Source organism: Pogona vitticeps, chromosome 12, assembly GCF_051106095.1.
Source record: "Pogona vitticeps strain Pit_001003342236 chromosome 12, PviZW2.1, whole genome shotgun sequence".
Taxonomy (NCBI): Eukaryota; Metazoa; Chordata; class Lepidosauria; order Squamata; family Agamidae; genus Pogona; species Pogona vitticeps.
Genome location: NC_135794.1, coordinates 2366828 through 2383546, shown reverse-complemented (window position 1 = coordinate 2383546; position 16719 = coordinate 2366828). Strand labels below are relative to the sequence as shown.

General features: G+C 41.9%; 1 protein-coding gene across 1 annotated transcript in view; it reads left to right on the top strand.

The window, feature by feature from the left end:
* The window catches only part of KLF13 (KLF transcription factor 13), a 35200-nt gene extending 22901 nt beyond the window's left edge, over positions 1-12299 (top strand). Inside the window, exon 2 of the mRNA XM_020784741.3 lies at positions 4262-12299. Coding sequence (XP_020640400.3) covers positions 4262-4554 — 293 coding nt within the window. The 3' untranslated portion in view covers positions 4555-12299. The remainder of the gene's footprint in view (positions 1-4261) is intronic.
* Positions 12300-16719: the final 4420 nt, after the last annotated feature.

Genomic DNA, 16719 nt, shown 5'->3' with positions numbered 1-16719 from the left:
GGTTGTGTAAAAAGGACTAAGCGTATGTGACCAAGGACCAAGATGACAGACAATGTCAGGGACAGCGTGCTACAGAAATTCTGGAAGGACAGGGAGTACTGGGTTCAAATACTTGGAATATCTCAAAGATGCCTGGTTTCCTCCATGAGCATAGTCCAGGTTTCCACTGATTTCACATCACTGTTGCTTTATAAGCCGCTGTAGCCATTTTTTCAGCTGGTGGCCAATCTTCTGGTAAGGAGCCTCTGCATATACCTGGCAGGTCCTTGGGTGGCAGACATGCAGACTAACACTAGAGCTGTACTCAAAGCCCTCCTTAGAACCTGCTGGAGTTTGTGTTCCACTGACATAGCCTTCAAGAGATCAGGGATATCTTAATGAGGTGACTGTGTAGGAGTTTACAGAGGTTTCCATACATAAAACAAATAGCCCAAACAGCATTAAAACAATTTATTTTGGTTCAAACTCATCCTTTTTTTTTTTTGTCTTGGGTTACGTAACATTCAGTCACCTCCTTGGAAATAATCTTGAAAATCTCCTGTATGTACTTGTTCTTAAGATAATCTAGCACATTGTGTTCCTTCTTCTGTGGCCAATGCAAAACACCTAGCCGAAGGCCACAGTCGTCCAATGATTGCAGCACAGGTTTGATGAGGTAACAGGAATAGAAAGAAGTTTATTCTGAACTAAGAAAGACTTCTAAATTCATTGTCTCTGAACAGAAGACAGGAACTACTGATTCCTATGGAGAAACTGCCACTGAGACAGGATGCAAGCAGGGAGCTTTGTGTTCATTTTCTATGGGTCCTTGTAAGTTTGCGGTGTCTGATGGGTGTTTATGCAGGTGCAAAACCTGCTTTTAGAAATGCCTACTTCCAGAAGTGAAAATTATGATCCAATGGCGAGAACAGAGGCTCAGACTAGTTGATCTAATTAGTACATCATTAGAAACTGAGCTCCCTTAAGAAGGAAAATGCATAATTTTCTCTGAGCAAATGCTTGTTTCATTCCATATGTTGCCAGTTAGCTTCTTTTGTTTTGTGACTAATAATTGGGAAATTTAAAAAATGGTTTTATTTGCAAGTGTGATTGATCAGCTACACAGCTTTGAAGGAATTGCATGCCTAGAGGGAACACATCATAAGAGCAAAAAAATACACATTTCCAGTAATAGGTGATTCCATGATTCCATTCTGATGGTTTCCAACGAAGTACAGTATGGCACAATTTTATCTTCAGCCTTCACAAGTCCTTTACACATTGCTTTGCAACAGACAGGAACAGCTGTTTTGTTACAGAAAACTTCTGCATCATTCAGTCTGATGCAAGAAACCTTTGCCACACTGCTAGTTCCCTAATTAATATGAGGCAATCAGTTCTTATAATCTCTGCTTCTCTCAACTGCTCTCTTTCCTGCCATAACAGAGTACTATGTAGAATCTCACCTGCTGTGAAAACTGCATCCCCACCCTTCAAATCCAATGTGAGAGACAAAGATGGTGGGAGTTTCCATATAGGTGGTACCATGTGGCAGGGCACGTGAAAATGCCCCAGCCACCTTGATGACAAGCCATGTTGCCTGTGGAATTCTGGGACTCCCCAAAAGTACAATTTCCATACTCTGCATGTTGCATCAGTCATTCTTCCTGGTTCCTGGAAATACAACACTCAACACTTTCTAAAGCAGAAGTGCTTGTTCATAATAAGCACTCAGAGGTTTGAAAAGTTACTTTTTTGGACTACAACTCATAAGTTTATCTGACCTCCTAGCTGGCAAATTATGTGTCCTGTGAATCCAAGAAGTAACTTTTCCAAGCTTTACTTGAACTAATGTCAAAGTTCTCTCTCTCTCTCACTCTGGTGGTCTGCAATACAAACATCTAATCCACATAGCATGATTCACTACAGCATGAGTCTTCTGTCATATGGTTAAGATACCTACCAGCCCCAAGTTTCTCTATGAAAAATACAGCAGCTGAGAGTCAGTAACCGTCTACACCCTATGTTGGGAGATGATGCACTAGAACTGAGGACAAAGTCAAATGTCAACTCCAGGAACCAGCAGATGGTCGGGGCAGAGACAGCAGGTGGGGTGTGACATTCATTTCCCAGATTGAGAGAAGGACAACTGAGGGCAAATAGGCAGGGAAGAGCAAATGACTCAGGGAAGAGGTAAGAAATCTGACACCTGCCATTGGGAGAGTCAGGGGCAATTCCTCATGGTTGCTGCTGTAAAAACACATGCAAATCTAGTTCTTAGCACAGTTTATAAAATGATTAGAAGTTCCCATGAGCAGTTTTCCAGCTGGGAGAAAAAGCCCAGCTTTCCCTTAACTTTTCCCACTTAGATGCTTGAATGAATGGAAAGGTGGAAGTATAGTCTTACTATTCTACATATGCACATCAGACACAAAAAAGTAAAAGGAAGGCAGTAGGACCTACCAACCACCTGAAATTAACTTTCAAAGGCTTTGACTGCCTTCTTTAATACAGGCGATTTCACCTGAATCTTGGGAAGGGCGACGGAGGATGCATTTCTGTCCTTTCACGTTATAAATGAAAATCCTATATAGCCAAAATAGTCTATTTTTTTTTTAAAAAACCGAACCAATATTATAACAGTGCTTTCCATTAGGAACAAACTGATCAACCAGTGCGACCCTGCTTTGCTCTTCATCACACTTAGGTCATTTCTCCCTACCCTCATTGCTTTCTTTTAACAGTCAGCTTAAAGAAAGGTTTTAGGAGGCAGAAAGCTTGCTTCTCACTTTTTGACACTTGAGCCCATCTTAATAAATGTATTAAATCCAAGAGCCCTATTCTGGCTCTTTGACTGACTGTTTCGAATACATTTTTTTTTCTTTTTGCTGTCAAAACTAAACTGGAAATGCTTCTTTGCCAACATAAACAGGTATTGCTACATATTGCAACTGATTACCACGAAGCAGAAAGATCTGGCTATAGGTTTTGATCCAGAGATGGAAACAGAGCATATGAAAGGAATACCTGGTCCTTAGGAGCTGTTCCTCCTTGGAACAAATACTTGATTCATGTATCCTCACTGGATGCTACAGTTTGCATTGACTTGACAGATGGAAGGAGGAAGTGGGAGCTGTATGGCTAAGCAAGAGCAGCCAAGCTGGCCTCATTAATATTCCATTTATTTATTTTTATCTTGCTGCCTTACTGGTAGCAGTGACTTGATGAATTTGAATTCATTTGGCATTATTAAGACTTGGCACTGTTTCTCCAGTTTCCAAGATCTGATTTGATGGAAACGGTCTGGTGCCTGATATATTAATTTAAAAAGGGCACGTCGGATACAACTTGAGGGACAGAAAGGGGCCAACAACCTTATCATACCTCCTCATTCATCTCTATGTCAAAACCCATGAAACCTGCCATAAGTCCAATGCACAAATTGTGTTTATTATTTGTCCTTCTCTGCAATGAGAAGCTCCATAGAAACAGGCAGTTCGGCTAAGAAATTAAATAGTGAAACAATGGGACATGAGGGAAAGCAAGGGAGATATTTTAGATTGTCACAGGCTTGGAAGCAGAGATGTGGAGGAGCATATGATTTAAAAACTGAAAGTAACACAAAACAAGTGCCTATGTAGTTTAAATTCAAATAGCATGTGCTCTCTTTGTTCTAATCATCAACTCATTAACCAGTAGAACACCCTACTATGAAGTTGCCAACCTTGAGTAACCCAAGAGTTCTTGGACTGAAATTCCCAGAGACCTTTGCCAGCACAGCTGGTGGTGAAGGCTTCATGAATCACAGTCCGAGAACACCCAGGTTACCCAAGGCTGGGAACCACTGGATTACACAACCAAGTTAAAACAAACCAACAACAACAACAAAAAAAGACTTTTGCCACCAAAACCATTCAGATTAACTTTTTTTGGGAGGGTTGCACTGATTGCTTACTGCTTATGATTTCTGTGCAACACTGAGGACACTTTGACTCACAATCAAAAAGCAGCACACCTCTTCTGTCTTTTACAGTTCATGGACAGAAGAAACGAAGAGTAGAGTGTTTCAAGAGAGAGAGAGAGAGAGAGAGAGTTTTGAATGGAAAAATGGTGCCTGGATCCCCCACAAGGCCACAATAAAAGCATAGTTCAGAAGTTCCCTCAAGTTTGATAAACTATGATTTTTTTTAAAAAAAAGATAAAATAAATGATAAAGTATTTTTTTTTAAAAAAAATGATGAAGTGAATGAGATTGTCTCACCCACTACTTTTCTCTCCATAGGTGAGAGGCCTTTTGAATGCCGCTGGGAAGAATGCAACAAGAAGTTTGCCCGTTCGGATGAGCTGGCGCGCCACTACCGCACTCACACGGGGGAGAAAAAGTTTGGCTGCCCACTGTGCGAGAAGCGCTTCATGCGCAGTGACCATCTGACGAAGCATGCTCGACGGCACACCAATTTCCACCCAAGCATGCTCAAGCGGAGGAGTGGAAGCAGCTCCAGGACGGGTTCTGTGAGTGACTACAGCCGTTCAGATGCATCTAGTCCCACTATCAGCCCTGCCAGCTCCCCTTAAATCTGCCTGCACTGGAGGCCAGCACTTTGCTCCCATCAATGTATACCTGTATCTGTAATTTGGAGTTTTTTGCATTGCACACTTTGCTTTTTTTAAAAAAATTTTTTTTAAGGAAAACAAAAAAACTATGTAGCCCTTTGTCTCCCTGTATCTGGACAGCAGAAAATGTTTTGGCACAGCTGAACTAAGCTCCTACAATGTACTCACATTGAATGGCCAGCAATTTATTCTTGATCAAGATTTTCTGTTGTTGTTCCTCAAAGCCTTAAGATGATGTTTTTCTTAGTAATTTCGAGATATATCTGTCTATCTATTTTTTAAAAGACTTCTGCTCAGGTCTCAAATTGACTTTTGTAGAAAGAGATTGCAAAACAGGAATGCCTGGGCAGCTGATTCCACCGGGTCGGAATTCATTTTTCTGCCACCTCTTCTCATCTTTCTCAGGGATATGTATTTATGTAACACAGTGAGTACCATGAAGACACACCCTCCTGCAGCTTCACTCGGTAAACACGTTTGCACTCAGAGCCGCATCGAGAAGGAAACCAAGGTTGGACTTTGTGCTCAGATACTTTGGTTTCACGGTTGGGGAAACAGGACCGTATATGGTGTGTCCTTCACTAGTTCATTGAGTTGCTTTTATTGTTTTTCCCCCCTTCGTGTCGCTTCATACTGAGATGATTCTGTCACCACCAGCTTCCTGTTGCAAAAAGTTTTTGTACAGATTTTGATACTTTTTTTTAAAAAAATGGGGGTGGGTGGGAGGGAGGGGGAGATGAAAACAACAATAATGAACTAGATGCCTTTATCATTCCCCCTTCCCAGAAGAGAGGAAAATGCATTTCCATAGGGGAACCATTTAAGTACAAAACGGTAGAGGTGAAGTTTCAAGGCATCACAGCCACTGTTATCAATGGGGCACTCTCCACATATTTTGGACTACAACCTATATCATTCCCAACCACCAAAAAGCATGCCCAGTGCTGCCGGAGGGAAATAGGAATGGTAGACCAACACATGTGGAGAGTATAAAAGTTGGGAGAATTGTACCTTTTCATTTGCAGGGCTCCAGGGATTTGCTGTCCTGGAGTTGACCTACTGGACGGTTTGTGCAGGAGAGCTTCTTAGAGGTTGTTTCCCCGCATCTTTCAGCCGCTGCACTGCCTGTCTATTACACTTGTACTGTTGTTGTTTTTTAAAACTTAGAGGAACTGCATATCCAGCTTCGTCAAAACATTCTCAAGGTACTTGTATGCTTTGGGGACTTCCAGTTCCTAGTAGAATACACCGCTTGAAAGCAGAACACATCCATACTTTATTCCATATAGCTAGAGCATATGGACAGTAAGTATGAAACAAAATCACAACTAAAACCCCCATAAAACCTGCATCTAGAAAGTGTTACAAACCTGGTATTTTAGCTGGACAGTACTTTGATCTTCTCCCTCGCCCTCAGCCTTGTGTACTGTCTGACTGGACATAAATAGGAGAATGTCCTCCTTTCCCCCACTAAGTGTGTCAGTGGTTCCCAGACAATGCTTCCTGTTTCCTTGGCTAGCACAGTTTTGGTGGTCAGCTAGCATCTCCTTTATCCACACTGGGACCTGACAACTCTATCTGTATCTTGCAGTGGCTATCTGCGAGCAAGGAGTTGCTGTGACCATTTCAAAAAGGAACCGCTTGACCTAAGAAGTGAGATTTTTGTCCATAAGTAACCTTCCGCATGCAATACTGGTACTGAGGCGTCTTTCAAATAAACTCTGAGTTCCAGTGAACTGACCAGAGCATATTTTAAGGCGTGCCTGCATCCCAGGCCAGTGGCTGTAGTAATCATAACCAGTGGGTCTATGCTTTAACAAGAAATGGCTTTAGACAGTTTTCTAAATTGTGTGGGGGTGCATGGAGTGGGAAGGAGCCAACGTGAATGTTGGGAGTTTGAGAGAGGGGGAGAATTAATTAGTGTTGGCTTGGGTGGTTCTGATGATGTACTTTTCAGGTGCTTTTCTTTGTATCATGTTCTACATTTTTTTATTACTGTAAATATGAAGGCAGTTGACTGTAGCACTGTAAAACAAACTCCATAAACCCCAAAATGCTGTTTACAACAGGTAGAATCCTCTCTACATTCCAAAGGTGTCTTAACTACAGTCTTCCTTCTTGCAATAATTCCGTTTTGCCAGATCATTTAAGAAAGAAGCACAGAAAAGCAAATATGTGCTGTATATGAAATGTCAAAGGAAAACAATATATTTGTAATTAAAAAGCAGTTCCTAGGTACATACACTTCAGTTCTTAAGTGTTTGACACTCACTCCACTGTACTGCCACCTACTCTATAAAAAAACAGGTCAAAATCTAGTTATTTCAGTATTTTATGGGCATTGGTTTCAGACTTCACCTTTCAGCTAGGTTAGGCTTTTCAGTGTGGGTTCACAGAAACAACAGACCAATTTTCTGACAGTTATTTCCCACACCTCTTTACATTTGAGGAAAAAACAGGGCATTGCTTATCCATGGCAGAATCCAAGGAGATTTGCAGGGTGAGCTACTCAGAGAAGTTCACATTCTAGATTCTTTCCGCAGGCACCAATTGTTTGCAGCGAAAAGCATCCAGTACATCTAGAAGGAGTACTAATTGCATTAAAAATGCATTCATTCTTCTCACTAGGAATATAATTAGCAATAGGAATTGATATACAATTAGATAGGAATGGGTGTTTATAAAGGAGGTGTAAAATCTATTCTGAACAACCGTGTTACCTTGTGTTATGAAATTACTCAAGAAACACTGTGGTCTCTCCGTGGGAACTAGATTTTTCTTCCCTTTCATGAGCAGTATGAGGCTGCAATGAAGACGGCATTAGAACCTTAGCTCTAAATGAGGGCTGTCCCAAGCACACCAGCAGCAGCAATGCAGTTGCTTCAAGGCGTGCATAACGAATTAGCCGCTGGTCCAAGAAATTACACCGAAGAGCTAATAAGGGCAAACATTCACAATAATTGAACATGGTGGTGATTCCTGTCCTTGCATGACTGACTGGGGTTGGACCACTCACATGAAGTTTCCTTGGACTTATAGAGACCACAGGTCCATCCGATGGTCTCTCCTGACTTTCCATGGCTCTCCCAGGACATTGCTACCTGAATCCAGTCCCCTTTCGCCTGTGCAAAAACAGGTTCCCTACCACCAACCCATGGGACCCTCCATCAGGATGACTAACAGCAAGGGATAAGGAAGGACTTCCTCTCAAATCTACTCCCATTCATTGATCTCAGTGTAATATACAAGTACAGAAGGGTTTAGGATTGTGACCAAGATACAAAAGGGAAGTCATTATCTTGCTGTTTATTTTAGATATTATTAGTTTAGGATTTGGAGGAAGGATGATAATACTTCCAGTGTGCCTCAAAGTTTTGAAGAAGAAAAAAGTCTGTTCTTTATGATTTCATTAGCAATAGTATGCAATATATTCAAAACACTCAGGGTTTTGCTAACTACAGTCTTGTGTCTAGTGACAGAGAGGACAGAGAACCTCATTACAGCCTTGCTGGAACTTGTTTGACTAAAGATTATCGGGAGAAACTGAATCCAATCTGATGAAAATTCTGTTCTAAACATTTTAGTTGAAAAAATTGTCACATTTGCAAGACATCGAGGCTGCAGCAGTTTTTTCTGTGTCTCCCCCTCTGCTCTTTTATACATCAGACTGTTTCATTCTGTGTAGCAATTATTTATAAATATATCAAGCCCTCCTGTGTAAACAAACTGAAAAAGCATTACTCTCCAGGGTCTTCTTCTTCTTCTTCTTCTTCTTCTTCTTCTTCTTCTTCTTCTTCTTCTTCTTCTTCTTCTTCTTCTTCTTCTTCTTCTTCTTCTTCTTCTTCTTCTTCTTCTTCTTTCTTTCTTTCTTTCTTTCTTTCTTTCTTTCTTTTTGCTATGTGTGCATGTGCAAAATCTTGTGGTCTGAGTTGGCCCATTGGAGCTGCCCTAGAACATGGGGACTCACAGGATGTGCTCACCTCTTCATTCAGTCAGCACAATGTCAATAAGAGGTTGCTCTGCTCTTATTGCTTTTTCCAGGATACCTACAAATCCTGTTCATTTTCATGCATTATCCTTTGCTGCGCAAAGCCAAGAGCTCTTAGAGTAAAGAGCACAAGTGAGGCCAGGTGAGGTTAACCCCTTCAACTGCTCTCAGCTACTTTCTGCCTGTGTTCTGGAAGATCTGGTCTCTGCTCCCTTATTGTACCAGTGACTTGGAAAACCCTCTGTTCGAGGCTGTCTACACAAAAAGAAAAGCTGGCAATCAGAGGTGCCTCCAGGTTTCAGGGAGGCCTGGCCAAGATCCTCTGGAAGGATCCATCCTGCAATAGTGGGCTGATATTAGGTGGAGCCTGCATGATCGGATGTCATTCCAAGAGATCTAAAATTAAATGGCAGGGAGAATGTTTGACCCTCCTCCCTTGTTGCACTGTGAAAGGAAGAGTTGACTCTGCTTGGGGGAAGACCTACCAACCTGCAGTCTATATACTGGCTGAGAACAATTCTACTGCCTGGTTGGCTGTTTCAGTAGGTCAGTTGCTGGCTGTTGCCCTACAGAGCACAACAGGGGTACCCAGAGAACAGCATGCCGATGCCTGGCTCAGGCATTATCAACCTGGCAATATTAGTGAGGGTGTGAGGATCACTGGTTTGAATGTCCTGACAGATCAGTGAAGCAAAAGGAATTTCTGGGTCTCCCCCATCCCAGAAATCTCTTGAAAGTTGCTTTGAGCAAGAATGTGGTAGACCCTAACCCCTCGGTGTATGCAGCAAAGCTTATTCAAAATCCTTCTTGTTCAAAATACCTACAAATTTTTTTTTTGTAGGTATCCTTTTCTCACACAGAAAAAATATCCCTTCTCAGCAGATACTGCCATCTGTCCCTCAGAAAACTCTCTGGGAACATTAGAGTTGAGCGTCCAAACTGAATAAAAAGTTGGTTTCTTGACAGACCAACCAGAGAAATTGGAGACAGATTAGCTCTATTTGCCATGGCCCAGCCATATCCCTAGCCCCTGCTCCCCATGTTGTTTCTCCTCACTTCTGCCTTTGCTGTTTATTATTCAATAGCTGTTTATTGTTGTTATCTTGGGAAAGGGGTTTGGCAATGTACACTTTTGTAATTTACATAGACATTTACTGTAAAAGGTAGCCTTCTTTCCTGCCTCCATCTCACGGAACATGCAGCTCTGCAGATTTTCACTGGGGCATTAAATTGCTTTACTTTAAGCACTGAAATTGCTTTGTAAATAGAGTATCAACTATACAATCAGGTTGTAGACTACATGCACCCAAGGCCCCCACAGAGCTTGGAAAAATTACTTTTGGGGACTACAACTGCCTGCATTTCAAGCTAAGATGTCCAGTCCCCACTCCAAGTTCTAGTCTCTCATCCCCTTAGGCTATTGTAACCTATCCTGTATTAGGCAATAGAGACAAAGAGTTCTAGAAACGAAGCCACAAGGGTTACACTTCCTTCTGAAAACAAGTTTTATATGTTGCAGTCAAAGGAAAACAAGCTCTAAAACTAGCTTTCTCACCAACTTTTACTTTGCTAAATTAAACAGGCAATGTTTGCACACAGATTCCCTGATCCTCTCGTATTCCTGTTTAGAACTTGCACAATGCAAAATAAAAATTAAAAAGGGACAGTTGACAGGGTATGTGGCTTGTGCAGGGCCCATACAGATTATCTATAGGTCCACGTTATAAAGAACTGGAGTAGACGATTCCGACTGCAATTGGGAAAGGCTAGGGTAGTTTCCACATTTTAATGGTTTAAACATTTGTGGACAGCAGCCTGTTTCTTCAGATACCTGGAATGTAGTCTTACTAAATGGAAATGTCTGTTAACTGAGGTGACATGTTCTGCATATGAAGATCTGGCTGTCAATCTACCAAAGCTTATTTAGAATGAATAGTCTTTAAGATGCCATGAAATTCTTGATTGGTTTTACTACAACAGATTTAACATGATTTCCACTTGCAAAAAGGCATATTTAAACATTACTATCAGAACAAACGGGGACCCTCACCTTAGTTTTCTCTTAGAGATATCCTCCCCTGCCTCAGAAATGCAGGTATATAGCCGTGTATGTTTTAAGTGGGAGAGTGTAAAATCTTACAGCACTTAACCTGAAGTAACACAGTCCAGGGTTGGAAGATTTTGACACTCTTGCTCTGTCTTGCATACATCTAGTTTTGTTTCATAGGATGGTGCAGGATGAGATGTTAATGTGCTGTATCTACTTAGCAGAGAACAGCATAAAAGTGTGCCCTGCATAGTGGGAACAGGTATGTAGGCTAGGCACGAAAAAAGGCTTGTGTTGATTCCTCCCCTGTGTATTCAAGTGCAGTATATAAGGAAATGCATCCGTATTTGTCCCTCACTTGATGGGGGAAACATCTTTAGACTAGCTTTGGGTATTTATTACCGTGAGTGATGGGCCTGGACAAAAACTTTGGGTACAAACGTCACTGAATCCTTGAGAAGTAAAGCATTCCTCTCTGACTTGGGGTTGCTCTATGCGTAGCACACAGAACTGTCTGCACATAATGGCCTGAATCCAATTAGGAGTCCCAATCACATCAGAACCATTTTTTTAAAAAAGGGGGTTGTGTAATGTTCTGATTCAGTGGGCATACCACAGGTGGGAACCACAATTAGATTTAGGCCAGAATCTTGTCCTCCTCTTTCTCTAAACACAGAGCACCCTCAGTAACTGTGCCCTTTTTCCACATCACCTGGGGCAGATCCCCATCAGCATCATACAGCCCCTCATCAGCAATACTCCAAAAATGTGTGGTGCTGTCAGCTTTGGTATGCCCCACGTAAAGAGGCAATAGGATATGATTAGGGCTCCCAATAGGTTCTCAGTTTCATCCTGGAAGAATGTTTCCTGGGCTTGCCTTACTCATTGCCTTTTCAGTATTGGTACCTTTTCCTCCTCCAATGCTTGGTGATCTCCTTTCACCACCACCACCTAGATGGTTGAGAGAGGATCTAACAAACACTGCAGTTGATGATCTCTTAATTTCCCGAGAGCAGTGTTTCTTGTTGAGGGTCTAACACAGCCTGGAACAAAGGATTCATGGAGGGAAGGGCAGGGAGGGAGGAAAAGAGGCCGATTTCTGGACACTTTGCTCACTGTGCTAGAAAATGCTAAGGGCTGAGTGAAACATAGAGGTGTTTCTGTGTGTGGCAAATGCAGCCTCTGTAAACCATTCCCAAGTCCTGCTTTTGCTGAAGCTACAACTAGGATATTGTGTATAGTTACTTGTGCATTCATATATAAAGTGATATAGGCGTATATTCTTTCTGTGTGAGTACATGAATGGAAGTATGTGAATTTTATGCATGTTTACATACAGATCTTCATTTTGGGGTAAAAGATTACTGCTTTTGTCACCATTCCCCCTCATCTGTTCTCTTGACAGCACTTCATTGCTCTCATGGGTCACTTTTTTGGACTTTTGAAAAGAAATCACTACATCAAAGTATTGCAGTTGTACAGTCATATTTTGATCTCTACTTGCTCTGCTGTAACTTTTTTAAACATGTTTTTGTACCGCATAGATTTATGTATTGAGAAAATGTTCCTATGCAACAAACAGAAAAGACAGAGAATTAACAAATGTCAAATGTCAACCTGTATGCATGATTAGTGATGTTTGCATTTCTAAATAAAATTGATGATTGAGGACATTGTGTTTATCTGCTTACTACTACATACTTTTCAGGGTATGTCTGGAGCACATACCTGGTTCAAGAGCCTTTCCCATTTCACACAATCCACTTTGAAATTCTTGGCACAAACTCTTTTCAAAAATACTGATGGCCATACAAGAGCATGCAGCACATTTAGCATGATATGGCTATACATGTGTATGACTATCTGAATGAAAGTGTGTGGTTTTTTTATCAAATGCACATTCTGAAAGCTAATTTTATGCTTTCCTTCTTCATCTCTGTTTGACATGTATGGCATGGCCTTGCTCCCACTGTTTTATCAAGGTGCTAATTCCAGCATCCCCCATACTTTCATTTTTGGAAATTTAACAGAGCTTGGAGAAATGGTTGCTTTTTTACAGATTACCAAAAACCCAGTTTTCTTAATATTCATTTTTAGCCGATGTTCAATATTTATTTCATCGACTTCACTGAATCGCTTGCGCAGGTTAATAAATGTACTTATTGGGAGGCAAATCCCTCCCTGAACTGGGTAGGACCCTGCCTCTAAGTAGTTTGGGTTGGGTTGTTAGTTGCAAGAGAAGTAACATGAAACCACTCTTAATTTTTGCACAATGTAGAAGCAGGGGTTTTCTTAACCGTCACTGCCCAGATATAGTAGTGTCAGAGGCTTCCACACCCACGCTTATGAATCTGTATATTGTTGGCTGGTAGCTTAATGGGAGTATCTGCCTCGCCCTTGACTCAACACTTTATCATTAACTGTACAGAGACTTGGCTGACATCCAGCTATGCAGGAGATAATAAATGTTCTATTGACAATGAGCATTCGGTAACCTTTGGTTTGCAAGGAAACAACCCTAGAGTGTGTCCACCTACTGATCACTGGGGACTAATTAAAGCTACAACAACACTGAGGCACAGGAAAATGGGATGTTGCAAAGGAACAGACACTGAAACACAATGGAAAAATTACTGTATGTACACCAGGTAACAACATTGGCTCGGCCCGGCAATATATCATAAAAGGAGTCCACCCACTGGATTTGAACTTTCAATAGCACTTAGCTGTACTGAATACTGCACAGTATCTGCCATTGAATCTGTGTTATGAAAGTATATATCAGTTGATTATATATACCACACAAATGTTCCTAGGAATTATAGTTTGATAAGAATGCTAAGAGCTCTTTGTTAGATATTGTTTGTTACAGATTAATCATGCTTCCCCTTCACAAAGCGACAGTTCCCAAAGACTGTGGTTGGAGGAAGCATGGAGGAGACGGGTTTGGATCGTGGCTTTGGCAGTCAACACACGAATGCTAAGAAAATGTGTGTGGGCTGTCTTCTTTTTTACTCGAGCTGTGTGAAAATGTTAACCTGTACCTCTTAGTCTTATTGCCTTCCATAATTCTTTGTAAATGGGTGTATATGTCTTTAAGAGGTTAATGCTTGCACTTTCCCATACTGTGGTGTTGTGGGTAAATCACCAAATGACTCATTATTGTGAGATCCTGGAGACAAAATTGCATGGACACCAAACAGAACAGAACAATAGCAACCGGAGCGGAGAAACCCCTCCCCTTCTTCCTTTCCTCATGCAACTCCCTCCTCTTGCTATGTAGCCATTTTACTTGAATGCTTTCTGCACAGCCAAAGAGTCCGAGTACCACAGAAACAAGAATCAGACAGCGGACAGCCATCTGACTTGCATTTTTCTCATTCAACGTTCAACTTTCCCTACGGCTGGGCAATCAGCCCAGGGACAGACAAGATCAGTTTGTACTATCCCTCCACCAGTTTCCCACATGATTTTCCACTTCTTTTCAAAAACAAGATTTGCAGTTACCGAGTTCTAGCAGCAACCAAAGAGTGAGTCAGGAGCATGCCAGTCTTTGTGCTGGCACTAAGAAGGTAGGGTGGGAAGCAATGTTTCGCAAGATCTTGTAAAAACCTACGTAGTATTATGCATTTGCGTCTAAAAGGGCAAGTACTGCATCACAAAATCTCCAATGCTGTGCCCAGAATTATGTTGTATAGACATATATAAGTTTCTTTTTTCTAAACAGCTAAGCAGCTGGTTTTGCTCATATTCTAACCAAAGTCACATGAAGTCACCCAAGACCCAAATGTACAGAGATGAGAGATGGGCACGAACCACCAAATCAGCAGTTTATGCTGCTTCGTTTCTCGGCTGAACAGGTGTTCGGTGCTTCCCCGCCCTGCCTCCTCTGGTGGGCACCCACTCAGAGACACTGCCCAGAGGAGGCTTCTGGGTGGGTGCCTGCCAGAGGAGGTAGAGTTGGGGATGCCAAACAACTGTTTGGCCACGAAACGAATCAGAACAAACTGCCAGTTTGGTGGTTCATGCCCATCTCTAAGAGAGCCTAGGGTTTTGTTGTTGTTGTTGTTGTTGTTGTTGTTGTTGTTTGCTTTCACATGCACGTTTCACTTTATTTTCTTGCAAAATGAAATACGCTTTCTCAGACGTGTCTTGCTGTATGCCATGCAGCTCTCACCTTCAGTTGGCATGTTGAGATTCACAAATGAATCAAATGAACCACATTGCAGAATTAGATGGGCCACACCAGCAGCGCTGTCTGTGCATTAAATGGCTGCAAACAAACTGCTCCGCCTCATCAAGTATCTTGTGGCCTCGTTTGTTCTCCCTACCCCCAGCGTAGAAACTCTCGGCAAGCTTGCATTAACCACCTTGCCAGAGAATTGTACCGAATCCTACTTCAAAGATTCTGTATCACAGTTCAAGAGGTCTCTCCACCACCATGTTTTCTTCTTGTTTAGGATTCAGTTCTAAGAGAGAAAAAGGAAGGGGAGGAGAATGATGGGATGGCAAACAGGGTGAAAAGGGCAAGAGGAGGAAGGCATGAAAGTTAAATGTAGGTCCCATAGTTCAAAGTGGGCTAAAGGCTGAACATTCCTGTTCTGTGCAGTCTGACCTAACATGGCCTCAAGCAAAGGCCAGGCCCATTGTTTGCTCTTTCAAGAGCTGGCGAGCATTGGTTTGGTGCTCTCTCTCTCTCGCCCTCTTCTCTTGTATAACTTGGAAAACACAAAAGGAAAGCTGGCAGGGCAGGAGGAGAATCCTCTGCTTGGCACATCTGTTTGGGTCTGCATTTAGCCAACCGGCTGTTAGAGCAAAAACTCGCTTACATTTATTTGAAATGAAGCGTGGCTATTCTGAGCATAATCACAGTGAGGATGTTAAGATTTATGCGGCTCTCTTCCAAAAAAACACATCATTACATGTTGTTTCACAGTGATTTGTCAAGTATTTATATACTTCTCAAACACACCCTTCCCTTTTGGGCTCAGCAGCAATTCTGATGGGGATGTAAAATGTTCCTTCTGGAAAGCAGAACAGCCCCTTCTCCCCAAACTCAAAACCATGAGTAGAGCACATATGGCCGTCCAGAGGTTGTTAGCTCACAATTCCCACCAGCCCTGGCCTATGTAGCCAACAGTGAGGGATTACTGGAATTGCAGTTCAGAAATACAGTTGCCCACCCTGTTCTAAAAGGAGTCTGGAAGCAGATCTGGGAAGTTCTTTCATTTCCCTATCATTACAGAATTTGCTACTACCAATTCTACCAAAGACAATAAATTGCTCATAACTACTCTTACTCAACTACCACTTGATAGTCAAACCTCCTCCTCTCAGATGAGTGTTGCTGGTACAGGAAAATCAAACATTTTCCAGAACTCAAAGTATGGGAGGTGGTGGTGAGGTACATATAGCAGAAAAGATGTGCCAATGGCCAGTGGTAGGATTGTGGCTGAAAGTTTCCCTTGGAAAAGTATGTGAGGTGATGCACATTATGCCTCTGTTGGATCAGTGCTACATTAGTGTTTATTGCAATAAACATATAAATTGTTTGAGAGAAATGTGTGTCTGCAGACATTTAAGAACATGGGGTGGGCGCACATGACTGCTTCCCCCCCCCAATGGTGATTGCAAATCATGTAGCTGGAGATGTATTTAGTTATTTAAATTAATTTGTAAACCATTTGTCACCTTCAGAGATATCAGGTCAATAAACTATAAGAATTGGCCATAAATAGCCATAAATGTGTGAAAAGTACTAAAAACAAAAACAAAAAAAATTCAATCATTAAAGCAAGTGAGAGGCAACTAATTAAGTCAAAAATCCAGTTTCAAATGCCAAAAGCACCTTCAGCTGCTGGAAAGACTACAGTGTTCATACCAGATGCGCCTGTAAAGCAGGAAAGGATAACTAATCACCTATGAGCTGTGTGTGCTCTGCCCTTTGTGCGTCTGGGTCACCCTGCCCTTCGTGCTTCTGGGTCACCCTGCCCTTCTTTTGAAAACTGGGAATGGCGGGACTTGATGATTGGCCTACATCCACATAAACCAGTTTGGGAACTAAATTCCCCAGACACACCGGTTCTCTGAA